The 27,288-nt window shown below is 46.2% G+C and overlaps 1 protein-coding gene across 1 annotated transcript in view; it reads left to right on the forward strand.

Annotated features, from left to right (window-relative positions):
• The window catches only part of mccc2 (methylcrotonoyl-CoA carboxylase 2 (beta)), a 153,143-nt gene that overhangs the window by 79,798 nt on the left and 46,057 nt on the right, over positions 1 to 27,288 (forward strand). The window contains exons 9-11 of the mRNA XM_038805418.1: positions 4,821 to 4,920; positions 17,402 to 17,497; positions 22,102 to 22,174. Of these exons, the coding sequence (XP_038661346.1) occupies positions 4,821 to 4,920; positions 17,402 to 17,497; positions 22,102 to 22,174 (269 nt within the window). The remainder of the gene's footprint in view (positions 1 to 4,820; positions 4,921 to 17,401; positions 17,498 to 22,101; positions 22,175 to 27,288) is intronic.

Genomic DNA, 27,288 nt, shown 5'->3' on the forward strand with positions numbered 1-27,288 from the left:
CCGGGGTCCCAGGTTCGATTCCTGGCTTGGGTCACTGTCTGTGCGGAGTCTGCACATTCTCTCCGTGTGTGCGTGGGTTTCCTCTGGGTGCTCCCGTTTCCTCCCACAGTCCAAAGATGTGCAGGTTAGGTGGACTGGCCATGCTAAATTACCCTTCGTGTTGGGTGGGGTAACTTGGTTATAGGGATAGGGTGAAGGTGTGCTGTTGGGAAGGGTGCTCTTTCCAAAAGCCGGTGCAGACTCGATGGGCCGAATGGCCTCCTTCTGCACTGTAAATTGTAAAATTCTATGTAAAATATTATTGATGGTAGTTGTCACAATTATGGATTTATGATGCACAGGACACTGTCTCACAGGGTAATGCTCTATATAGATTTTACCATTTGGATCAGAGTGTGAGGTCACACTTATGCAATGAGCAAACATTTCTGAAACGCATAAGCAACAAAGATTACTAATTAAAATAGCACCCTCGGTTTGAATACTCTCAATTACTTTGTAACTTTGCTACAGACACTTATTTCCCTGGATTTGGATCAATACCTGATGGACCTAACTTGAAATGAGGTGGGTGGGAGGAGAGAAGACCAACTTGGGTGTTTAAGTATGAACTACTGATCGGTGATTTGATGTTGTGCTGCTTACAAGGCTACTCATATTTGTATGAGAAAAACAACTCCTATTGGTCATGTGTTTTATATGAGTATGATGTTGGGTATATTCATTTGAAACATTGATGTGGGGAGAAAATATGACAGGAATATTGAAACCATCACACAGGCCTGTTATCAAATCTCTGCTGCTGTGAAACCAACGCTGATATTGGTTTGTTTCACAAAGAACTTTTCTTCCACAACTTGTGTTTTATGAAGATCTGATTGTGACCAATTTGAGAACTGATGCAAAAGAAAAGAAAATCTTGTATTTGTACAGCACCCTTCGCAACGGGGGGATGTCCCATAGCACTTTAAAGCCAATGAAATATCTTTGAAATTTATTTGCTGTTGTAATGCAGGATACAGGCCAGCCAAGGTCCCATAGCAATAATAAGAAATATGACAGGCCAATGGTCTGTTTTTAATAGTGTTGGTTGCGAAATTGGCCAGGAAGAACTTGAGAACTGTTCTTCTTTAAATAGTGCTATGAGTTTTTTTAGTCCATCTGAGAAGGCAGACGGAGGCCTCGGTTTAACATCTCATGTGAAAGGCAGCCCCACTGACAGTACGGTTTCCCCTCAGTACTGCACTGGAGTCTCAGCCTAGATTTGATGCTCAAATCTTTGGAGTTGAACTTGGACCAACAATATTCTGACTCAGAGGTTCAGGCAAATGCGCCACCAACTGAGCTATGGCTGATAAGATACAGCCTCCATGCGCAATAATGCCAGAATACAAATTGGGTGAAGATTCAGCTTAAATCTTAGATTATCTTTGTCAACTGTTCAGCGAGTAAAGCACTAGTTTCTGGGAACAGAATTGGTTTATGCTCTGCAATAAAATAAACGAAAACAATTTTTTTCATAATTCAAATAACAATTGTATTGGTATGTAGACCTGTATATCTTGATCTATGTAAAAAGTAAATGATTAGCAAAAACAAATATGGGGCCACTGCAAGCACAATCAGGAGAATTTGTACTGGATAATAAGGAGATGACAGAGAAACTAAACAAATACTTTGCGTCAGTCTTCACAGAGGAAGGTACAGAAATCCTCTCAAGAAAATTAGAGAACCAAGGGACTAATGAGAATGAGGAACTAAAATAAATTATAATTAGTAAAAATATTGGGCAGCATGATGGCTCAGTGGTTAGCACTGCTGCCTCATGGTGCTGAGGACCTGGGTTCGATCCTGGCCCCAGGTCACTGTCCATGTGGAGTTTGTACATTCTTCCCATGTACTGCATGGGTCTCACCCCCACAACCCTAAAATGTGAAGGGTAGGTGGATTGGCCACAACAAGTTGCCCTGTAATTGGAAAGAAGGAATTGAGTACTCTAAATTTACATTAAAAAAAAGAAATTCCTCCTCCAAACAAAACATAATTAGTAAAAAAAAGTACTGGAGAATTTAATTGGACTGAAAGTTGATAAATCCCCTGGACATGACCTTCATCCCTTGAGAGAAGATGCACAGAGGGGGCAGCACGGTAGCACAGTGGTTAGCACTATGGATTCACGGCGCCAGTGCCCCCAGGTACGATTCCCGTTTGGGTCACTGTCTGTGCGCAGTCTGCACATTCTCCCCGTGTCTGCATGGGTTTCCTCCCACAAGTCCCGAATGATATGGTATTAGGTAATTTGAACATTCTGAATTCACCCTCTGTGTACCGAACAGGCAGCGGAATGTGGCGACTAGGGGCTTTTCACAGTAACTTCATTGCAGTGTTAATGTAAGCCTACTTGTGACAATAAAGATTATTAAAAAATAAGAGATAGTGAATGTGTTGGTGATCGTCTTTCAAAATTCTATGCATTCTGAAACGTTTCCTGCAGATTAGAAGCTAGCAAATGTAACCTCCCCTGTTAGCCTGACTTCAGTAGTAGGCAAAATGCAAGAACTATTATATAGGATGTGATAATTGGGCTTATAAAATAATGGCAGGTTTGGGCAGAGTCACCATAGATTTATGAAAGGGAAACCTGTTTGACAAACCTGTTGGAGTTTTTTGAGGACCTGTGTGTCCTTGTGCACCATTCGCTGAAGGTAAGCATGCAGGTGCAGCAGGTGGTAAAGAAGGCTAATTGTATGTTGGCCTTCATTGCAAGAGGTTTTGAGTATAGAAGCAGGGATGTGTTGCTGCAATTGTACAGGGCCTTGGTGAGGCCACACTTGGAGTATTGTGTGCAGTTTTGGTCTCCTTCTCTGAGGAAGGATGTTCTTGTTCTCGAGGGAGTGCAGCGAAGGTTTACCAGACCGATTCCAGGGATGGCGGGACTGTCATATGAGGAGAGACTGACTAGGTTGGGATTGTTCTCGCTGGAGTTCAGAAGAATGAGGGGGGATCTCATAGAGACTTATGAAATTCTAACAGGACTAGACAGGGTAGATCCAGGGAAGATGTTACCAATGATGGGCGTGTCCAGAACCAGGAGTCACAGTCTGAAGATTCAGGGTCAACCATTTTGGACAGATATAAAGAGTAATTTATTCACACAAAGAGTGGTGAGCTGTGGAATTCATTACCACAGGAAGTAGTTGATACTAAAACTTTGAATATATTCAAGAGGCGGCTGGATATAGGATTTGGTGAGATTGGGATCAAAGGCTATGGGGCGAAAGCAGGATTAGGCAATTGAGTTGGATGATCAGCAATGATCATGATGAATAGCGGAGCAGGCTCGAAGGGCCAAAAGGCCTCCCCCTGCTCCTATATTCTATGTATGTATCGATGTATATGTAACTAGCAGAATTCATAAGGGGGAATGTGGTGTGTTTGGATTTTCAGAAGGCTTTTGATAAAGTCCCACACAAGAGGTTCATAAGCAAAATTATACACATGGGATTGGAGGTAATAATATACTGGCATGGGTTGAGAATTGGTTAACGGACAGAGAAAGGAGAGTAGGAATAAATAGGACATTCTTAGATTGGTAGGCTGTGACTAGTGGGGAACCACAAGGATGTGCTTGGACTCCAGCTGCGCACAATCATTTGTTTCCGGGCACTAAATGTAATCTTTACAAGTTTGCTGATGACACAAGACGAGGTGGAATTGTGAGCTATGAGGAGGATGCAAAGAGGTTTCTGTAGGATTTATGCGGGCTGAATGGGAAAGAACATAGCAGATGTAATGTAATGTGGAAAAATGTGAAGTTATCCACTTTGATAGGAAAACAGAAATATAGAGATTTCTTAAATGGTGACAGATTAGGTAGGGAGTTAGAGATTGGGAATTGTTGAAGTCCAAAGGAACCAGGGTGTCCCATGTGCACAAATCACTGAAAGCTAATATGCAGGCACAACAAGCAATTAGGACAGCAAATAGTGTGCTGGCCTATATTACAAGAGGATTTAAATATAGGAGTAAAGAGGTCTTGCTGCAATTCTATAGAGTCTTGGTGGGAATGCATCTACAGTATTGTGTACCTTTTGTTCCCTTTACCTAAGGGAGGATTGCTTGCAATGGAGGGAGTGCAACAAAAGGTTCAGCAGACTGCTGATCCCTCAGATGACAGTATTGTCCCCCAAGGAGTGATTGAGGAAACTGGACCTATATTCTCTATAAAGTTCAGAATAATTAAAAGTTTAACTGATTCAAACATACAGAATTCTTACAGGGCTTGACAGGGTAGATGCCGGAAGGGTATTTCCCTTGGCTGTGGGCTCTAGAACTGGGGACACAGTCTCGGAATTTGAGATAGGTCATTGAGGAAACTGGACCTATATTCTCTAAAGTTCAGAATAATTAAAAGTTTACCTGATTCAAACATACAGAATTCTTACAGGGCTTGACAGGGTAGATGCAGGAAGGGTATTTCCCTTGGCTGTGGGCTCTAGAACTGGGGACACAGTCTCAGAATATGAGATAGGTCATTTGAGACATGAGGAGGAATTTCTTCACTGAGTGTGGTGAATATTTGGAATTTTTAACCTCAGAGGGTTGTTGAGGTTCAATCATTGATTGTGTTCAAGATAGAGATCGATAGATTTCTGCATATTCAATGTATCAAGGGATATGGGGATATTGCGGGAAAATAGCATTGTGGTCGAAGATTACCAATTATCTTGTTGAATGGTGGAGCAGGCCTGCGCGGCTGAATGGCCTACTTCTGCTCCTATTTCCTATGCTCCTTTGTAATTTACTCGTGAATTCTGCAGAAAGTCTGGTGTAACCGATCACTACGCCTTGGATGATGCTCACGCACTTCACTTAGCCCGAAAGGCTGTACGAAATCTCAACTATCAGAAGAAAATAGATGTAAGTACATAATTACCGAACACAGAAACCCACAGAATTTGTAGCTTGGCGTTGAGACTTTATTGTACATGTCGAACACAGAATTTATACGTGAGAGAGATGTTCAATCTTAGTCCAAAGCTGCTCTGTCTCTGATTTGCTTTCATTTTCTTCACACTTAAGCCTGCTTGAAGGATTACTGAATTCTAACGACCCTGCCTAGTAAAATGACCCAGAATTCAATGTGTTTCACAATGCTACAATAAAATTGAAAAAAGTAAATATCTCTGTGATTAACTTATCAGTATGTCTATAGTCTTGAGACTTTTGTTGGTAGATCAGTGACTCTGAATCAAGAGAAGACGATTCGATTATCTCTCGATAGAGATTGTCATTGCCTGGCTTTATGTGGCACGGATGTTGCTTGCCACTTAGCACACATGTCGACATTGTTGTATGTGAGAATTTATTGACAAGAAAATTGTTTCAGAACTGGCCAAGTGGAGGTCAGGTGGAATACTTAGTATTGGTCTTATTTAAGGAAGGATGTAAATGTGTGGAAGCAGTTCAGAAGGTTACTGGCCTAATATCTGGAATGGGTGGGTTGTCTTATGAGGAAAGTTTGGATAGGCTAGACTTGAATCCACTGGAGTTCAGAAGATTAAGAGGCGGCATGATTGAAACATATAAGATCCTGAAGAATTTCGACTTTGTAATTTGTAAATTGTGTTTCCCCTTTTGGGGGTGGGGGGGTAGGGGGGGGAGCTGATTGGCAAGCCGCAGTGAACGCATTCCTCCCGAAATACTTAGATTGGTTTCTTTGGCGACGGCTGCTGGAAGACAGGGCCCCACGCAGAGGCTCCGCCCCGCACACTACAGCGTACGCGTATCATGTGATCCTTCACATGGTCTTGCATTGTGGTGCCTGTACAGAGATGTAAAAGCATTGGATTTGCATTTTCCAGGAGACGCACCTCAAGGTTACGGATCAGGTGAGGCTAAGAAAAGGCTGGGTGGGACAGGTGTTTCACTCAGGGCTCGATGCGAAGAACCGAGGGGTGGAAATCTTGGTCGGTAAGAGCTTGTCGTTCGTTGCGTCCAATGTGGTGGCGGACAGTGCAGGTCCTGGTCAATGTGTACGCCCCCAATTGGGACGATGCGGGCTTCATGCGGCGAATGCTGGGCCTGATCCCGGACCTGGAGATGTGGGGTTTGATCCTGGGTAGGGACTTTAATACGGTGCTGGATCCGGCTCTGGATCGCTCAAAGTCTAGGACAGGCAAGAGGCCGGTGGCGGCCTCGGTGCTGAGGGGGTTCATGGATCAGATGGGAGGGGTGGACCCTTGGAGGTTCTTGAAGCCGGGGAGTAGGGAGTTCTCCTTTTTCTCCCATGTTCACAAGGCTTACTCCCGGATTGACTTTTTTGTTCTCAGTAGGGCGCTAATCCTGAGAGTGGTGGGGGCGGAGTATTCGGCGATAGCCATATCTGACCATGCTCCACATTTGGTATTTCTGGAGCTGGGGGAGGGGAAGGACCAGCGCCCGCTATGGAGGTTAGATGTGGGGCTTTTGGCAGAGGAAGAAGTGTGTGGGCGGGTCCGTAGGGGCATAGAGGGGTATCTGGAAGCCAACGACAATGGGGAGGTGCAAGTTGGGGTGGTTTGGGAAGCGATGAAGGCAGTAGTCAGAGGGGAGCTGATATCCATTTGGACGCACAGGGAGAGGGCCGAGAGGGAGAGGCTGGTGGAGGAAATGATAAGGGTGGATAGGAGATATGCGGATGCTCCGGAGGAGGGGCTTTTGAGGAAGCGGCGCAATCTCCAAGCGGAGTTTGATATACTGACCACCCGGAAGGCGGAGGCGCAGTGGAGCAGGGCGCAGGGGGTGGTGTATGAGTATGGGGAGATGGCAAGTCGGATGCTGGCCCACCAGCTCCGGAAACTGGAGGCAGCGAGAGAAATAGGGGGAGTCATGGATGCAGGAGGGAGCGTGGTGCGGGGTGGCAAGGACATTAATGGGGTGTTCAGATCCTTTTATGAGGGGCTGTACCGAGCGGTGCCCCCTAGGGAGGCAGGAGGGATGGACTGCTTTCTGGAGAGGCTGGAGTTCCCAAGAGTAGGGGATGAGCGGGTGGAGGGTCTGATGGAGGCGCAGGGAAGTATGCAGACAGGGAAAGTGCCAGGACCTGACGGGTTCCCGGTGGAGTTTTACAAGGCGTTTTTGGATCTGCTGGGCCCACTGCTTGTGAGGACCCTGAATGAGGCAAGGGAGGGGGGTGCTCTGCCCCGACGATGTCCAGGGCAATTATTTCTTTGATCCTGAAGCGGGACAAAGACCCCCTTCAGTGTGGGTCTTATAGGCCGATTTCGCTCCTTAATGTGAATGTAAAGTTGTTGGCAAAGGTACTGTCCAGAAGGGTGGAAGATGTGGTCCCGACGGTTATCCATGAGGACCAAACGGGATTTGTAAAGGGGAGGCAACTGAATGCCAACGTACGGCGGCTCCTTAATGTTATGATGATGGTGCCGGTGGCTGGGGAGTCAGAAATAGTAGCATCAATGGATGCGGAGAAAGCTTTTGATAGGGTGAAGTGGAATTACCTGTGGGAAGTGTTGAGGAGGTTTGGGTTTGGTGAGGGGTTCATCAGCTGGGTGAGGTTGCTGTGCAGCTCCCCGGTGGCGAGTGTGGTGACGAACGGGAGGAGGTCGGAGGACTTTCGGCTTTCCAGGGGGACGAGGCAGGGGTGCCCCTTGTCTCCCCTGCTCTTTGTGTTAGCGATTGAGCCCCTAGCCATGGCGCTGAGGGATTCGAAGAGTTGGAGGGGGATTGTGCAGTGTGGGGGTGGGGGGGGGGGGGGGGGGGGGGGGGGGGGGGGAGAGAAACGACACACCGGCTGTCGTTGTACGCAGATGATCTACTGTTGTACGTCACGGATCCAGCTGAGGGGATGCCAGAGGTGTTGAAGATACTTGAGGAGTTTGGGGACTTTTCGGTTACAAGCTCAATGTGGGGAAAAGTGAGCTGTTTGTCCTGCACCTGGGGGATCAGGAGCGGGAGATAGGTGAACTCCCGTTGAAGAGGGCTGAGAGGAGCTTTAGATATCTTGGGGTCCAGATAGCTAGGACCTGGGGGCCATGCACAGGCTTAACGTTTCGAGGCTGGTGGAGCAGATGGAGGAAGAGTTCAGGAGGTGGGACGCGCTGCCGCTCTTGTTGGCGGGCAGGGTCCAGTCGATTAAGATGACGGTGCTCCAGAGGTTTTTGTTTTCTCCCCATATTGATCCCAAAGGCTTTCTTCAAAAGGGTGAATAAGTCTATTCTTGGGTTTGTGTGGGCGCGGAAGGCCCCGAGAGTAAGGAGGGTATTCTTGGAGCGAAGAAGGGAGGTAGGAGGTTTGGCGTTGCCCAACCTGTGTGGGTATTACTGGGCGGCGAATGTGGCAATGATTCGCAGATGGAGGGGGAGGGTGACGCATGGAAGAGATTGGAGGTGGCGTCCTGTGTAGGTACGAGTCTGGAGGCTTTAGTGACGGCCCCACTTCCACTCCTCCCGGCAAAGTACTCCACGAGTCCGGTAGTGGTGTCGTCCCTCAAAATCTGGGGGCAGTGGAGGCGGCATAGGGGGAAGTGAAGGCCTCAGTCTGGGCCCCGATACGGGACAATCACCGTTTTGCACCGGGGAGAATGGATGGTGAATTAGGGAGTTGGCACAGGGCAGGCATCAGACAGATTGGGGACCTCTTCCTTGATGGGAAGTTCGCGACTCTGGAGGAGCTGGAGGGGAAGTGGAATCTCCCCCCTGGGAACGCTTTCAGGTATATGCAGGTCAGGGCATTTGTTATGCGGCAGGTGGCGGAGTTTCCGTGGCTGCCGCCAAGGGGGGTGCAGGATAGGGGGGGGTTCGTGGCTGGTTAAGGGGGTTTCTTTTTGCGACGGTGGGCCTGTTATTTTCTTCTTTCTTGTATTGTTGTTTGTTATTATTTATTATTCTGTTTTTGGTGGGGGGGGGGGGAAGAGTTCTTTTCTTGTTTCGGTGTAGAACCACACCTTGTCTACTTTAACTGTGGGGAGAAAATTTGTTGTTGAAAAACTTGAATAAAAATTATTTAAAAAAAATAAAAGATTTGGTGACCCAGCTGCAAGCCATAAGGGGCAAAGTTACCCATTGGAGTACCTGTGTTCTGTTTGGAACAGCCAAAGAGCTGATATTATGCTTCCAAATTGGTGTTTGAGTGTACTCGGGAATCCAGAGGAACGGAATCTTGGAAGGCAAGATTGAAACACTGTGAGCTGGGTGTCGTTGAAGCCATCTGAGTTGGAGCAATCTTTGGACAGAATTCCAAGGCTAGATTTTTGAAGGTGAAGATTGGAAGTCTTTGTGACAAAGACGGGGTTTCAGTGAGATTGGTTGATGCACAGGGAGAGATTCTCCGCACATGCGGAGAATCGTAAAGCCTGCCGTGGGACAGGCCGTGACCCACGGCAGCCTTCATGCCCAATTCCAGGGCCGATTCTCCCCCCCCAGGCGGGGCTAGGAGCGCGGCCCCGTGCATCACGGCGGCTGACGCAGCCGATGGTGTCGGCTGCGCATGCGCAGGTTGGACAACGCCAACCCGCGCATGCGCAGTTGGCGTCTTTTCCCTCAGCCATCCCACAAGACGGTGCAGCTTGATCTTGCGGGGCGGTGGAGGGAAAAGAGTGCGTCCGTTACGGACGCACAGCCCGCGATCGGTGCCCACCGATCGCAGGCCTATGGCCCCCTTGGCACGGCCGCGGTACTGCCATGCCAATCGGGCCCCCAGATGCATCTGGCGCCCGTTTCACGTCGGCAACGAGCAGGTGTGTTTGCTGCCGTGTTGAAACGGGCGTGAAGGCCTGGCCGCTCGGTCCATCGACCTCGGAGAATCGCCGCTCGCCATAAAAAACGGCGAGTAGGGATTTGTGGCGAGGGTCGAGCGTCGGGGAGAATAGCGGGAGGGCGTGAAAAATGTCGGGCAGCCCTCCCGCTATTCTCCCACCCGGCGTGGGGGGGGGGGGGGCGGAGAATCGTGCCCACAGTGTTACTGCGATATCCAATGTATCTATTTTGGTCGCATTTAGCTTTATTGTGTAGTGTGGTCTGTTCAGCCACAGTTGGCTTGTTAATTCACAAGTACCTCCTACTTACCCTGAATGTTACAGCAGTGTATTTCAAACTATTTTTCCTGTGACCCACTTTTACCAACCGGCTGACTGTCACAACCAATGATAGCTGACCGTCGTGACACACACCGGCTGACCTTCGCAACACACCATTTTCGCTCACCTTTAATGCGGCAGGTGAGCCTGCTTGGTCCTCACGATCTTACCCAATAGGGGAGGAGAGGGCAATGCACATATCAGGTGCAGAGTTCAGCCGGTTCTTTTGTGCTGTCTTCATCTTTGTGAGGACAGAAAATCCAACCTCGCACATGTAGGTCATTGTGAAGGGCAATAGCAACAAAATGTTTGTTTTACTCAGCACTGGATACATCTCCCTCGCTCTTTAAATAAAGGAATCACATTCACTGTTTTCTAATCTGGTGAAACCTTCCCGAATTCAGGAAATTTCAGAAAATTGAAACCAATACATCACTCACCACTTCTTTTAAAGCCCTAGGATGAAGTCCATCAGGACCTGGAGACTTGTTAGCCCTCAGCTTCAACGATTTGCTCAGTCTACTTTGCTAGTGATTGTAATTTTCTTGAGCTTCTCCCTCCCTTCTATTTCCTAATTTATAGCTATTTCTGAGATGTTGTGCAGCTATTTCTGGGATGTTACCTGAATCATCTCTAGCAAGGGTTCCAAAACAGGTGTCTGCGGAACAGGGAATCCGTGAAAGCCTCCCAGGGGGTCCAGCAAGACGGGCACAATTGAGAAAGGCTGCAGAAGCCAGCCTCTGATTAGACAAGTGAGGACAGCAGAATCCTGGGAAGAGAGGGCCTTGGACTGGAAGTCGGAATACGTGAACTGAAGTATGAGGGGGAGCATAGCAGGCCCCAGGAGAGCTGGAGTGGGCCTCGGAGCATGAGATTCGTTAATCTTTGAAGCAAAGAGAACTTTTTTTGTTTTATAGGTAGAGCATAATGTACAAGATTAAAGAAGTAAACTATTTGGACAAAATATTGATAATGCCACAGTTAGAATGCCATCTGCTGTTTTGGTAGTGCAAATATAAAATGGACATTAAAGTCATAGAGAGCATTCATCATGAATTCACCAGATTGATTCCAAAGATAGGAATCTATAGCTATGAAGCGAGAAGCCGAGATTCTGGAACAATTTCTAGTGTAGCAGGGATTGCTAAGAGAAAGTTTAACAGAGGTTTTGAAATTACTACGGGTTTTGATAAAGTCAGTTGTAAAAGCCTATTTACTAGTGGTCATGAAGTTGTTAACAAAATATCATGAAAAGAGTGAGGCTAGGAGAAATCTCTTGACACAAAAGATTGCTCAGGCATGGAGTGCTTTGTTGAAGGGACTAATTGAGTCAAGGAGCATGAATTATTTTAAGGGTAAATTGAGGCACAAATTGTGCATGACTGTGGAGAGAGAGAGAGAAAGCAGGGCTCTGATATCAATTTTGGACTGATCAAATAAACTGGGTGAACATTATTAATTTGTTGAACACCCTTGTGCTGTGAAATTCTCCAGTTCAAATATTTTAAAATTGTACGAACTTGAATAATATGTAACTCATAATACTGCTGCCTGAAATTTGTTTCTTTCCAACATTTTATATTATAATATCAGCTGAATTTGAATGCTGCTGTTCCTAATCCTGTTAATGGGCTCTGTACACACTATGTTACATCATTTTTAAATAGGGTTGTGTAACAATCAGACAACTTAAATATTGGTTTGGATTCTGTTGACGTTTTCTACCTTTTTGGTTGAGATCCCTGTAAATGAACCATGAACCAACTAATCAGAAAGCTGACACAGACAGACAGATCAATACAAAAAAATGTACTTTATAGATAAATGTCAGGACATCCATGCAACATACCTACTTTACAGAATGGTTTGAAAATTGCAAACATTGGTTTTACTAATGGGGTCCCTGTCTCCACTCAAGATAAGGGAAAGGTGGCATCTGCCGCCACCAGGGGTGGCATAGTGGTTAGCACTTCTGCCTCACAGCACGAGGGACCTGTGTTCGATTCCAACTGTGTGAAGTTTGCACGTTCTCCCCGTGTCTGCGTGGGTTTCCTCCGGGTGCTCCGGTTTCCTCCCACAGTCCAAAGATTTTTTGGAAATGTTTTTTTATTGGAATTTTAGCACATAATATCAAAATTTTAAAAAATCAAGAAGAACAACAACTTCATCAATAACCTATATATTGCAGGTTGTCATCGCATCTGTGACCATAGTCTTTATAATCACGTTTCTTTATGTACAATGGTGTACACAGTTACAAAGAGAACATTATAGCTACATTTATCATACCGGGATGATGTCAAATGATTGATTTTAGAGGATTAGAGGAATGTTCTACTTCCCCAGTTCTTTACGTGTGGGAGGGATCTGTGTCCCTCCACTTAACCCCCCCCCCCCCACCACGCACCACTTCCCCGAGTTGCTGGTTATGAACAGGTCCTCGAAAAGGTTGGTGAAACTTCTCCATGTGTCGTGCAATCTCTCCTCGGACCCCCTGACTGAGAATTTTATTTTTTCTAGCTTCAGGAATTCAGCTAGATCTGAAAGCCATTCCGAGGCTCTGGGTGGCGCCGCTGACTTCCATCCTAGCAGAAGTCTTCGGCAGGCAATCAGAGAGGCGAAGACCAGGGCGTCTGCCCCTTTCGCTGTGAAGAGCTCTGGATGCTCTGACACCCCAAAGACCATCACAAGTGTGCATGGCTCCATCTTAACACAACCCTGGAAATGGCCTTGAAGAAGACTGTCCAGAACCCATTGAATCTGGGGCAGGACCAAAACAAGTGGGTCCCCCTTGACCGTTCGGACTTGAATCGCCTCATCCTTTCCTTTGTTAGGTGAGCTCTGTGTACCACCTTGAGCTGCACAAGGCTTAACCCTGCGCATGAGGAGGTGGAGGTCCTCCCCTATTTCAATGCCCAGCTCCTCCCCCTCCCATTTCTGTCACGTTTCATCTTGTGAGGTCCTGACCTTTTCTATGAGTCATCCGTATATGTAACCACATTTGTCTCCCCCTAGCCAGTCCAGCCCTACCATCGTGTCCAAAAGTGTGTGTCCGGGGAGCTGGGGGAACGCCTTTGTCTCGGTGGAGAAAATCATTCATCTGCAAGTGCCAAAGCCCGTTCCCTTTCTTGAGTTGTAGCTTCTCCGATAGTTTCCCCAGGGTCGCTAACCTACCGTCCATGTACAGGTCCTTTACCCTCAAGGCCCCTCTGCCCTCCTTCCATGTCCTAAATGTGGCATCTATTCTAGCCGGTGTGAAGTTATGGTTATTGCAGACGGGGGTGAGGCGGTGGACAGCGACTGGAGAGACATCCCTGTGCAGAAGGCAGCACCACTTGGACACAGTCCGCCTCCGGTTCCTTCAGCTACCCCCTCACCCACTCTGCATTTGTCGCCCAGTGGTAGATTAGGAGGTTTGGCAGGGCCAGGCCTCCCACATGTCACCCTCCCTGCAAGATGGCTTTTCATACCCTAGGGACTCCCCCGCAGACAAAGGCCATGAAGTATTTGGGGATATAGATCGGGAGCAATCTGAATATGAAGAGGAACCTGGGCAGCTTGTTCATTTTAATTGTCTGTACCCTTCTTGCTAGCGAGAGCAGGAGTGAGCCCATCTTTATAGGTTCCTCTTCACCACTTCCACCAGGCTGGTGAGGTTCCAGTTGTGAGCTACCTGTATCGCCAGATACTTGAACTTGGTTTGGGTTCCATTTTTGTCACTTGGGGGGCTTACCAGGAAGATTTTGCTCTTCCCCAAGTTGAGTTTGTAACCTGAGAAGGCACTGAACTCTCTAAGGAGTTCTGTTATCTTTCCCATGCTGGTCAGGGGGTTCGACACATAGCGGAGTAGGTCATCTGCATCAGGTAAAACTCTATGCTATCTGCCCCATCTCCGAATGCAGGTCCACCACTCTGCCAATCTAAGGGCAATTGCCAATGGATCAATTGCCAGTGTGAACAGGAGCGGGGATAATGGGTATCCCTGCCTCGCTCCCCTGTGCAACCAAAAGTACTCGGAGCTGCTGGCGTTCAGCCAAACGCTTGCCATAGGAGCGCTATATAAAGGTTTCAACCACATGGTGAACCCTGCTCCAAACCAAAACTATTCAAGCACCTCCATTCTACTCGATCGAAGGCTTTCTCAGCGTCCAGGGAGACTATTACATCTGGTGTCTCCTCTCCAGATGGGGCCATTACCACATTCAACAGGCATCTTATGTTCGCTGTTGGCTGTCTGCCCTTGACAAACCTAGTCTGATCTTCCACCATCACTTCTGGCAGGCAACGCCTTAGAAAGTACCTCGCCTGTGCTTTCACCAGGACTTTAGTGTGAGTGTTTGAAAGAGAGATGGGTTTGTATGACCCACACTGTGTTGGATCCTTTTCTTTTTTGGGGATCAGTGTGATCGAGGCCTGTGCCAGCTTGACCCCCTTGGACAGTGAGTCGTTGAACATCTCCCGCAGGTGCTGGGCCATAGCAAATGTTTTGTAAAAGCCTACTGTGAACCTGTCTGGTCCCTGTGTCTTCCCTGACTGCAAGGAATGAATGCATTCCATGATCTCATTGAGTCATAGCGATGCTTCCAGCCCTTGTTTCTTCTCCTCCCCTACCACTGGTATATCCAGTCCATCGAGGAATTATATAATCTCCAAGTCTCCCCACCCCAGGGTCCTCATTAACCTCGTTCGGGACTGCAACCATCCTACCATTTCTGACCCTGACTTGCACTATTTCTTTTGCAGCAGCCTGCTGCCTTAGTTGGTGTGCCAGCATGCTTCTGGCCTTGTCTTAATGTTCATAAAAGGCAGAGCTGGTGGACTGATTTCCCTGTGAAGAGCAGATCAAATTCCATCTGCAGCTTTTTCCTCTCTGCCAACAGTTCCACGGTTGGGGCCGGGAGTACTACCGATCCACCTCCAGTATGGAGTCAATCAGTCGTTGTCTGATTATCCTTTCCTTCTTATCGCTAAGGGTCATAAAAGCAATTATTTCCGCTCAATCACTGCCTTCAGTAGGGTGCTCTTTCCAAGGGCCAGTGCAGACTCGATAGGCTGAATGGCCTCCTTCTGCACTGTAGTGAATCTATGATTTTGGGAGTGTCCTGTAAATGATCACTAAAAATAGGGCCATGTTTTAGTTATGAACAGGGCATATTTCTATAAGAAGTATAATATGTTTTGTAAACTGTTGCAATCATTATTAATCATAAGCAGGCTCAATCATAAAATTTACAGTGCAGAAAGAGAGCATTCAGCCCATCGAGTCTGCACTGGCCCTTGGAAAGCGCTCATGTCTCCATCCTATCCCTGTAACCAAGTAACCCCACTTAACCTTTTATTCACTCAGACACAATTTAGCATGGCCAATCCACCTAACCTGTATATATTTGGACTGTGCGAGGAAATCAAAGTCACCCGAGACCAGAATTGAACCAGGGACCCTGGAGCTGTGAGACAGCAGTGCTAACCACTGTGCCGCCCCAAATTGATTTTTAAAAATTTATATTGTAACAGTCCGTTCTCTTGCATGGCTTTGTCCACTGTAACTGGTTCCACTAAGGACATTGCATCATGTTTTATGAACACACTTAAGAATATTTCCTTTTGCAAACCATGTGTAGCAAGCACATTCAGAATTGTTAGCTTATCAAGGAACCTAGCTTCATGATTACCTTTCACCAGAACTAATTCCAAACCGTTCTGTAATGTAAATATGGGCATCTATTTCCCTACATTTGTCTATAATATAGGATTGTTTTACGTTGAAAGAAACCAGACTGTTCATGTGTCCAATTTTCACATCAGTAAATAGTAATGGTTGACTGCAATGTTTCTATTTGGGATGTTCTACAAAAACCAAAATCCTGCATTAATTCAATTTCAGATTTTATTCAAATCTGACCAGCATCATAATCTGTTTAGGATAATGGGGATTATAATGTTAAATTAATCTCCTGGATATTTATATTTTCTTACAGAAATTTTATTAATCAGCTCCAATATATTAATTGAGCAGAGTGACCTTATGTTAGTATAGTACATAACTTAAAAACATAAAATGCAGGAAATACTCAGCAGCTGTTTGGTACCATCTGTGGAGAGCAAAAAAATTTAATGTTTCAGTTTGATGATCATTGTCATTGATCTGAAACATTTTGCTGCATTCTACAGCGCTTGAGGGTCCCTTTCAACACACACATGCGCGCACATGCATACACCAGCAAAGCAGTTTCGCTGGGTCCACCCACTGACCCACCCACTCTGGCCACTATTAGAACATAGAACATTACAGCGCAGTACAGACCCTTCGGCCCTCGATGTTGCGCCGACCTGTGAAACCCCTCTAAAGCCCATCTATACTATTCCCTTATCGTCCATATGTCTATCCAGTGACCATTTGAATGCGTTTAGTGTTGGCGAGTCCACTACTGTTGCAGGCAGGGCATTCCATGCCCTTGCTACTCTCTGAGTAAAGAACCTACCTCTGACACCTGTCCTATATCTATCTCCCCTCAATTTAAAGCTATGTCCCCTTGTGCTAGACATCACCATCCGAGGAAAAAGGCTCTCACTGTCCACCCTATCTAATCCTCTGATCATCTTGTATGCCTCAATTAAGTCACCTCTTAACCTTCTCTCTAACGAAAACAGCCTTAAGTCCCTCAGCCTTTCCTCATAAGATCTTCCCTCCATACCAGGCAACATCCTGGTAAATCTCCTCTGCACCCTTTCCAATTGGGTCTACAACAGTCCCCAACTACAAGAAGCTACAGAGAAAAGTAAATACAGGAGCATCGCCAAGGCTGGGTTGGCACACTGGGTTGAGGGTGCTGGTGTAGACATTTGACAGGCTGGGGAGGGAAATCAGTGATGGGGTAAGGGTGAACAAGGGAAAACCTGGAGAGCAGCAGTGGGTGATCCAATGGGCACAGTGGTCCTGCAAAGGAGGCAACTCCCTTGTCCACCACCAGCCTGACGTGTTGAATGGAATGATCTGAATCTTAATGAACAAAGTAATTTTCTTTCATTCCATACAAAATCTCTTTCCACAATTCTTTCAATTGCCTTTCAGCATGCTGTGTGCCAGATTGTATTTAAGCAAGAACTTGTCACTTAAGTCATAACTTCCATTGGTAAAAAAAAATTGTAACCAAATTTAATAAGGATTCAGACTCTAGACGTTTTAGATATTTTACAGTTACAAATGTATTTTCTTGTGTTTAAAGTTATTAAATTATTGCTGTTAAATAAAGTGTACATTTAAAAATAGTTCTGAATATTACTGTCTTTGAAAGTAGAAAATTAGACTATTCTTTGTTGTCCTAGGTGACGGTGGAAGCCCCGGAAGAACCATTATTCCCTGCTGAAGAGTTATATGGAGTAGTTGGTGATAATCTGAAAAAAAGTGTTGATGTCAAAGAGGTATAAATTTAGGAAATATTTTCCAGTTAACATGAAAACATGGGGCGCAATTCTCCGCACTCACGACGGTGCGGAGAATAGCGGGGTTCGTAAAATTTTACGGCCACGCTAGTCCGACGCCCTCCCGCTATTCTCCCACGCCCGACTCCCGACACGAATCGCTGCCGTCGTTTTTTTACGGCCAGCAGCGATTCTCAGCTGGCCGATGGGCCGAGTTCCAAGCCCTTTACGGCTGTTTTTACGAACGGCAAACACACCTGGTCTGGCCGTTCGTAAAAACGTCCGTAAAGTGGCGATTTTTAAAACCATGGCACCGATTGGCACGGCAGTACCACGGCCATGCCAAGGGTGCCATGGGCCCGCGATCGGTGGGCACCGATCGCGGGCAGCGGGTCCGATACCCGCGCACTCTTTGTCCTTCCGCCGCCCCGCTGTATCACTTCGCGGGGCGGCTGAGGGGCATCCCGGCCCGCGCATGCGCGGGTTTTGCGCAAATGCGCGATGACGTCATCCGCGCATGCGCGGGTTGGAGTCTTCCAATCCGCGCATGCGCGGCTGACGTCATGTGACGCGTCAGCCGGCGCAAACTCTGGCAAGCGGGCTTAACGAAATTCGTTAAGCCCGCGATGCCGGAGTTTACGGCGGCGGCATGCTAGCCCCAACCGGGGACCAGAATCGGTTCCCGGTCGGGGAGGGGGAGGCTGGCGTCAAACCCGCCCGGATTTGACGCCAGCCTTACGATTTCTCCCTCTCTGGGAGAATCGCGCCCATGGTTTTCTTCTGGGCTTGAAGGTACATCCCGGGGGCTGAATTCTTCATCCCGCCACACCAAATTTCTGTTTCAGCATGCCGGCGGGATGCTCTGTTATGCCGGCTGGTCAATGGGGTTTCCCATTGTGGGGCAGCCCCACGCCGTTGAGAAACCCCTGGGCTGTCGGCAAAACGGAGCATCCCGCCAGCGGAGAATCCAGCCCCTAAGCTGTTAACAATGTAATGAATATGTGTGTAATACAGTATATTGTAATATTTTTGAGAAGAGGAAGATTGGAGACAGGATTTTCTATTTTGATTTATACACTTATTCCAACCACAGCAGATGTTATTTGCTGAGCAAGCCTAATCCCAGAGGGAAACCTGTTTTACTGATTATAACCTTTTTATTGTATTCTGAAAACAAGGGGAAACTTGCTAATCCCGGAAACATAGAATTTCAGTAACACTTTGGCAATTATAAATATTGGAAGAATTATTAACAGGAAGGAAAGAAAATTTAAGTACACAAGATTAAAGTTACACAATTGAAACAGCCTTTCAAATCAGTCCCAAAAGAACCCACTCGGTCAAAACACACAGGTAAACACCTTCTAGGCAACAGTCCCTTATAGATTATTTTATTTTTATTTCTTTTTAAATTTTAGAGTACCCAATTCATTTTTTCCAATTAAGGGGCAATTTAGCGTGGCCAATCCACCTACCCTGCACATCTTTGGGTTGTGGGGGTGAAACCCAGGCAAACACGGGGAGAATGTGCAAACTCCACACGGACAGTGACCCAGAGCCGGGATCGAACCTGGGACCTCGGTGACGTGAGGCAGCAGAGCTAACCCACTGCGCCACCGTGCTGCCCCCTTATAGATTATTAACTCTTCAAAATCCAGTAACATTATCCAAGACAAAACTGCTGTCACTTTAGTAACCCAAACAACTTTCCATTCCTTTGTGGAAATCCAAGAAATTTCAGAAATAAGACTGCTTTTTGGAAACTTTCATGATTTCTGGATGGCTGCTTCAGATTTCACACCTTCTCTCAGCACAGAGTTAATCCCAGGATATCTCCCCTACACAGCCAACATCACTTAGCTCAATATCTTTCTGTAAATATCCTTTGTCCGTTTCATCTCTGATTCCATTGATCTCTTTCAACTCAACTTTTCCAAAATATAAAAATCTTTCATGTTTTCCTATTGTCTCCACTTTCGAGTCAAATGAAATTGAATGACCTTTCTTGTTTACTTTGTGAATTATAAAAGTCCCTTACTCTTCTTTGAAATTTAACCGCTGAAAAGCCAAGCCCCTAACTATCTCCTAGTGCAAATTTTTAAACCCAACCTATTTCCTTATAAATCCACTTCACCATGGCCTCTTATTACAAATGCACACAATGAGCCACTTTATCCTTTTTAACCTCTCAACTCTCTCAGGCAAGTTGTCACTATTAACCTTTCCCCAGCTTAATTAAATCATTTACATGCACAGAATCACAGCCTTCTTTACAGAAAACGACAATATTCCCCCAAACGAAAGGGAAAATATTCCCCCAAAATATTTTAAAATAATCATCCATCCTTGTACACGTAACATAACCATGTTAGTCCATGATTGACAAGGCAAATGTTTTCTTGGGCTTTATTTTCAGAAGGCAGACAACAAATTGATTGGGAAAGGTATGCCCAACAAATACTCCATCATACAGTATCTTATAGGCTTGTTGCTTTTTGGATAGTAATTTTATCTTACAGATTTTTAATAAACCAAATTTCTGATCAATAGATACTGATTCCACATATGTATGTGCCTGGGCTGCATTGTAATGGAAGAGTTTGGCTTGCAAGCCTTATCTACCCATTGGCTCTACCAATGCCTCAAATTTAAAATGCTCAACTTTGTATTCAGATCTCTTCATCGCCTTACCCTGCCCTATGTCTGTACTTTTCTCCAGTCTACAATCCTCCAAGATCTCTGCATCCCTCCAACTCTCCAAAAACTCTTGAGTTCCTTCAACTCTGGGTTAATGTGAATCTCCCATTCCCTTGACCCAACTATCGACAGCTGTGCCCTCGGCTATTTCGACCTTCTGCTCTTGAATTCCCTCCCTGAATCTTTGTTTAAGACGATGTTTGAAACTTATCTCTCTGGTCAAATATTTGGTCACCTTCATGGTTAAAAGAAGGCGGTTCATCACAACCTTCTTGAGGGCAACTAGGATGGGCAGTAAAGCTGGTCCTCAAATGACACCCACATCTCATTTATTTATAAAAAGCCTTATGTCTGCTTCTTTGGTTTGGTGCCAATTTATGTGATTCCTCTCTTGTGAAACACCGTGGTCTGTTTTACTACATTAAAAGTATTACATAAGTGCTAGTTGTTGCTGATTTGAGTACGTTTGCTGAACAAATGTATCTCTAGATGGTGTTTTTGAATACCTTGATAGTTGGGAAATTGCTAATGAATGCTGACTTCAGCAGCATTAAATCTTGGCTGCCTTGCCTGTTTTGGGGCTTAACTTTCCCAACAGATATTTCCCGATGCTACAATTAGGGCTGGAAAATATATAGGACAGAATTCTACAGACCCCCTCCGGCAGGGTTGCAGGTGGGAGTGCCTGTTAAATTCCCCAGATGGATTTTCTGTCAGCTGTAGGGATTTGGACTCTACGCTAAGCCTCAGGGTAAGAAAATCTTTGTCGAGGATTAACCAAATTGGCAAAAAGGATCATCACTAAATCACTAATTTAGAATACAAAATAACAATGTTTATTGGGCAATAAAGAATGATACTCAACGGCTGCAGCGTTTCGGCCATTCACAGTGGCGGGATCTCCCGGTCCTGCTGACGGCGCACTCCCGCCGCCGCTTTCATGGTGATGAGGGATGTATTCAATTGGAAACCCATTGACGACGGCGGGACCAGAAGATCCTGATGCTGGTCAATGACGGTACACCTCTGCCACCATGGAACATACTGCGGGTTGCGTGGAAAATCCCACCCAATGTTTCATATATTGTGGGATGGCATAATACATAGGTTCAATGCAGGTCAATATTTCCCATGAATCCTGGGACTTCTGGGCTCTTTTCCTCACACTCTCTCTCTACTCTCTCTTCTCTCTGTCTCTTTAAGAACCAAAATTCATGAATCATCCCAATAATACACATAGATTAAGAATTTTCATCACTAAGCTTATGTACAATACAATTTAAGAATTTAAGCCTTATTAGTTATACAAATGTGCCAATAAGATGAAGTCTGACAAAGTATCTGACCTACCCCAACCTGTCTACAATTTTACCGGGGTGGTGAGATCCATGGTAACCCTCCTGCTCTCACCCCAATTGAGGCCTTTAAATGACCAATTAATGGCTACTTAAGGGCCGCTTCGCACTTGACCTCAATTCAGAGGCTGGGATAGGAAGGAAGTGAGGCAGGTTTCCCTGCTCAGACCTTGGGGGAGGTAGGGATGCCCTCCATTCCTCCATCCCTTTTTAATTAGCCCACCCAATCCTTCTCAGGTGCCGTCTCTTCTTTCAGGCATCTCCATTACGACCCCATACTTTTTCCCCTCTCCCATTCTGGGGCCTCCCTTCCAGTCCCTACCACTATAGCTCCTATGTCCATCCTGACTCTGGCACTTGGACTTGTGGGACTGCCTGTAGTGCGAGCACTGGCCACCCTTTCAGTGGGGCTGCTGGGAATGCAGAGCCAATTAACAAAGTGTAAAATAACTGTGGGGTAGCTGACCTTAGTGGGGATGCATTTTCCGCTACCTCTTCTGGTGGTGGGGAGGGAAACCCTGCCATCTGTTAAATTCTTTATTGTCTTTCCAGGTTATTGCAAGAATAGTGGATGGAAGCAGATTTAATGAATTCAAAGCCTTTTATGGAGACACTTTAATTACAGGTACAGTTTTTGATCTCGAACATTGATCTGTTTGTAAAAGGTAGCCATTTCTTTCAGTGCTTCAAGGTTAAATCTCGGTGAAGATTTAATTAAAGAGTAACTGTCACTTCTGTTATGCATAGATATTAACAAAGTATACATTTGTGATCATAAATTACTGGACATGTACTTTGTTGGCCCACCCCATCCAGCAGAGGGCAGCAGAGCAGAGCTACTGATCAGCTGTTCTGGGGAAATTTGCATACGTGCAGTGCGGTCAGCCTAATTTGAAGGTGGTTTGTGGAGGGGCTGTTGTCCAGTGACAGAGTGAAGCACTCCGGTTTTCACTCCGGCGTCGGCACTTTGTCTCCCTTTGGGAGAATCGCGCCCGATCTGTTTGGAGGATATTATGAGAAACTGCATAGGGCCGAGCCAGGTGGAGAGGAAGGCGATATGGGGTGGTTTTTGGACGGGTTGGAGGAAGAAAAGAAGCAGTCATTGGAGGAGATAGGTAGTATTAGGGGAATGCAGTCAGAGAAGACCTCTGGGCCAGACGCCTTCCCGGCGGAGTTTTATAAGGCATTTGTGGCAGAGTTGGCAACTCATTTGTTGGGGATGTTTAATGAGGCGTTGGAGAAGGGGGAGTTGCCAGAGACCCTGACACGGGCATCAGTTACGCTATTCTCGAAGAAGGGGAAGGAAGGATCTGTTGGAGTGGGTCATACAGGCCTATTCTGTTGTTGAATACAGATGTGAAAGTATTGGCTAAGTTGTTGGCGGGGAGGATGGAAGGGTGTGTGTCAGTGGTGGTTTCTGAGGACCAAACAAGTTTTGTAAAGGGCCAACAGCTCTGTAGCAATATCAGGAAGCTATTAAATATGGTTCTGACTCCAGCAGGTGCCGGAGGTTATTGTTTCTATGGATGCGGAGAAGGCCTACGATCAGGTTGAGTGGAGGTACCTATTTGAAAACCAAGGTTTGGTTTGGGTCGAAGTCTGTGGCATGGGTGCGCCTTTTGGATTTATCCCTGGTGGTGAGTGTATGTACAAATGAGTTGAGTTCACCAAGTTTTGGACTGCATGCGGGACAAAGCCAGGGTGTCCATTGTCGCCGTTGCTGTTCATGCTGGTGACTGAGCCCTTGGCGATGGTCCTTCAGGTGTCTGTGGAGAGGCAGGGGGTTGTGAGGGAGAGCAGGGAGCACTGGGTGTCGTTATGCGCAGATGACCTGTTGCTGTTTGTGTCCGACCCGCTAGAAAGTATGAGCAAGATTATGGGATTATTAAAACACTGGGTAGATTCTGGGCTGGAGTGTTTGCGGTCTTAGTCAGGATAGTGGAGGAGAAGGTGGACCCGGACCCTTTGCTGGCGATATTTAGGGTTTCAGAGAAGCCGGAGCTCATGGAGAGGAGGAAGGCCTATGTCATTTTGCTAGAGTGGCGGTTGGCATCACCACCGGGGGCAGTTTGGTTGGGTGGCCTGTACGACTTCCTGCGATTAGAGAAGTATGAGTTAAGGGGCTCAGCAGGGAAGTTTGAGAAAAGGTGGGGGATGTTTGTGATCGTGTTTGGGGAGCTGTTCGTCGTGGGGGGGTGGGTGATGGGGAGACCGGGGGTGGGGCGTGAAAAAGAACAACCTGTACAGACTGTATAGCTGACTGTTGGGAAGTATATTTCCCGGGGTGTTTATTTGCTGTAACCTGCTTTGATGCAAGTTTGTAATAAAATGCGTTTTTAAAAAAAGGATTCTGGGACTATTGGAGATGTTTGGGGCCTTCCCCGGGTAGAAGCTAAGGGTGAAGTGTTTCCAGTGAACGTGGTGGGAGGGGCACCAATTTGAAGGTGTTGCTAGGGAACAGTTTAGGTATTTGGGGATTCAGATGACGCGAGAATGGGCTTTGATGCACAGGTGGAATTTAACAACATTGATGGAGGAGATTAGGGAGGATTTTAAACGGTGAGATACGCTGTACCTGACATTAAAAGGGAGGGTGCAGGTGGTAAAAATGAATGGGCTTCCAAGGTTCTTGTTTATCTTGCAGACCCTCCCAATCTTTCTTCCTAAGGCCTTCTTCTGGACGTTGGAGACAATGATATTGGAGTTTGTATGGGCAGGGAAGATGCCGAGGTTAAAGAGGGCTCTGTTGTAGAGGCAGAGACAGAGAGGGTGGTTGGCACTCCTGGGAAGCAGTGTGTGGGACGTTATCAAAGATAGTGGGTGTGGAGGTCAAATGGACCCAATGGTGGTGGTTTTTGGGTATCAGAAGTGCTGGAGCTCCTGGAGGAGAAGGGAGCCGTGTTTTGGCCTTCGCCTCTCTAATTACCCAGTGAAGGATCTTCTTAAATTGGAGGTCGGATTTGCCACCCAGGGTGACGGCCTGGATTGGGGACTTGTACGACTTTCTCTGGTTGGAGATGATTAAGTTTGAGTTGAGGGGGCCAGCATAGGGTTTTGAAATGCAATGGGGGTTGTTCAGGACAATGTTTGAGGAATTGTTTATCATGGGGGGGTGAAAGGGGAAAAAATTGTACAAACTGTGGGCTGTGATTTTGTGAAGCACATTTTTTATTTGTTGCTATTTTACACTTGTTTGGAATAAAATACATTTTATTGGAATAAAGTATATTTTATAAAAAAAATGATGTTAGCTCCGTTAAGTTAGTGGAGAGTTTAGGTAGGGGGTTGGGGATTGAAGGCGCTCGCAACAGCGCCGTTCCCGACATCCCCCGGGGAGATACTCAGGGAGTCAGGTTAGTAGTAGCTTCGTTGAGAATTTGGAGGCAGTTTCGACAGCACTTCGGGTTGGGGGCAGGGTCAAGAGAAATGCCGATTCGGGGGAGCCATAGATTTGAGCCAGGGAAGTGAGATGGAAATTTTCGGAGATGGGAGGAGAAAGGAACTCAGACACTAAAAGATTTGTTTCTTGGGGGGTCGGTTTGTGGGATTGAAGGGGCTGAGAGCAAAGTATGGGCTGGAGCAGGGGGAAATATTTAGATACATGCAGGTTCGAGATTTTGCTAGAAAGGAGATACAGAGCTTCCCAGTAGAGCCGGCTTCCACATTACTGGAGGAGGTGCTGACGACAGGGGGACGGGCAAAGAGGGTAGTATCGGCGGTTTACGGGGCTATTCAGGAGGAGGAGAAGGTGCCGCTAGAAGGGATCAAGGAAAAGTGGGAGGAAGAGTTGGGAGAGGGTATGGAGGAGGGGTTCTGGTGTGAGGTGCTCCGGAGGGTGACGCCTCCACCTCGTGTGCGAGGTTGGGGCTGATACAGCTGAAGGTGGTGTATAGAGCACACCTTACAAGGGCGAGGATGAGCCGGCTCTTTGAGGGGGTGGAAGATGTAAGTGAACGTTGGGGGGGGGGGGGGCAAACCACGTTCATATGTTTTGGTCCTGTCCAAAGCTAGAGGATTACTTGAAGGAGGTGTTTAGGGTAATCTCTAAAGTGGTGCACGTGAAACTGGACGCAGGCCCTCGGGAGGCGATGTTTGGGGTGTCGGACCAGCCGGGGTTGGAATCAGATGCGAAGGCAGATGTTGTAGCCTTTGTCTCATTATCGCCCAAAGGTGGACCCTGTTAGGGTGGAGATCAACCTCTCCACCCTGTGCCCTGGCGTGGCGGGGAGACCTGCTGGATTTCTTGACGCTTGGAAGAGGTCAAATCTGAACTCGGGGTGAAGGATGGAGGTGTTCTACAATTCATGGGCGTTATTCATTATGCGCTTTCGAGAATTGGATCACATCAAACATTAGGGGGGGTTGGGGGCTGGGAGGGTTGGGGGGAGAAGGATTGTATGTGTTAATGGTGACTATGGGTGATTCCTGATTCCTTTTTGTTATTTGTTTATGTTAACATGCGGGCTAACGTTCGGGGGTTTGGTGGGAGGGTGGGATCGTTATTATTGATATGGGGATTAACATTATATTTGTTACTGATTATTGTTTATTTTTGGGTGTAAATTTGGGAGAAAATGTGAAAAAGGAGGAGAATAAAGAATATTTTTAAAGAAGTTAGTACGGAATGGCAATCCTCCGCTGATTGCCACCCCAAGGAAGTTATGGCCCATTGTTGTTTCAAAAGTACACTCTTTGGGTTACAAGTATCCCGCATGAATAAAAAATGGAAAATAAGTACACACTACAGAAATGTTTGGGATTTCAGAAACTCTATAACTACTGTCTATTTGATCATATTAATGGCTAAAAGCAGCATCCTGCTGGTGTAACCGATAGAATTACTTCTCAGCTGGCCAAGTTAGACTTTGGCGCTCCAGGATTTTTGATCATTGCATTCCACCTGCCTGCTGCATCAAATTACTTTAGTGAATACTTGAACTAGGCTATAATATGAGATAACTGAGAATATCTTGCATTTACATAGTGCCTTTAATGTTTAAAAATGGGCTCAAGGTACTTCACAGAAGTGTAATCTGACTAACTTGGATCTAAAATGGGAGATGGTAGGAGGATCATTTAAATATTAGTCAAAGCGGTAGTTTTGAGAAGGGCTCAAAAATAGGAGCAGGCCATTTGGCCCCTGGAGTCTGCTCCACCATTCACCTAGATCGTGGCTACTCTTCTACCTCAACCCCATTTTCCTGCACTATCCCCATACCCCTTGATATCTTTAATATCCATGTCAACATAGAGCCATCTTCCAGTGGCTCTTTCAAAGATGATTGAACTTACTCGTAACACTTAATCAAGTTTAATCTGTATATTTTAAGTTACAGTTACGTTGTCAAAGCATTGTTTTCATTTTTCAGAGTCTAAGCACATTTTTTATACTCTTAAGACTCTGTTCACCACCAGATTTTTCTTCCATTGTCATTTTGTTTTTTGTAAAAGCATTACTGCAACTTAATTAGAAAAATTGATTTAAAATCCATTCACTTTAAATTTGAGTCACGTTTTTCATCTGTGATTAGAGCTATATGAAGTAATATCAGCATTGGTAAGTGTGTAAGCAGACCACTGAGCAACACCTGAACCAAACAGCAGGTGCTAGTTTGTAACAAAGCCATGGTGTATCTTTATTTTTCTATACACCAATATCACATTTGCATTATATTTGTTTTAAACTATTTATCATTTTCATAATACACTTACTTGGATCTCACAATAACTGCTGCAGAG

The sequence above is a fragment of the Scyliorhinus canicula genome, chromosome 8, assembly GCF_902713615.1.
Source record: "Scyliorhinus canicula chromosome 8, sScyCan1.1, whole genome shotgun sequence".
Classification (NCBI taxonomy): Eukaryota; Metazoa; Chordata; class Chondrichthyes; order Carcharhiniformes; family Scyliorhinidae; genus Scyliorhinus; species Scyliorhinus canicula.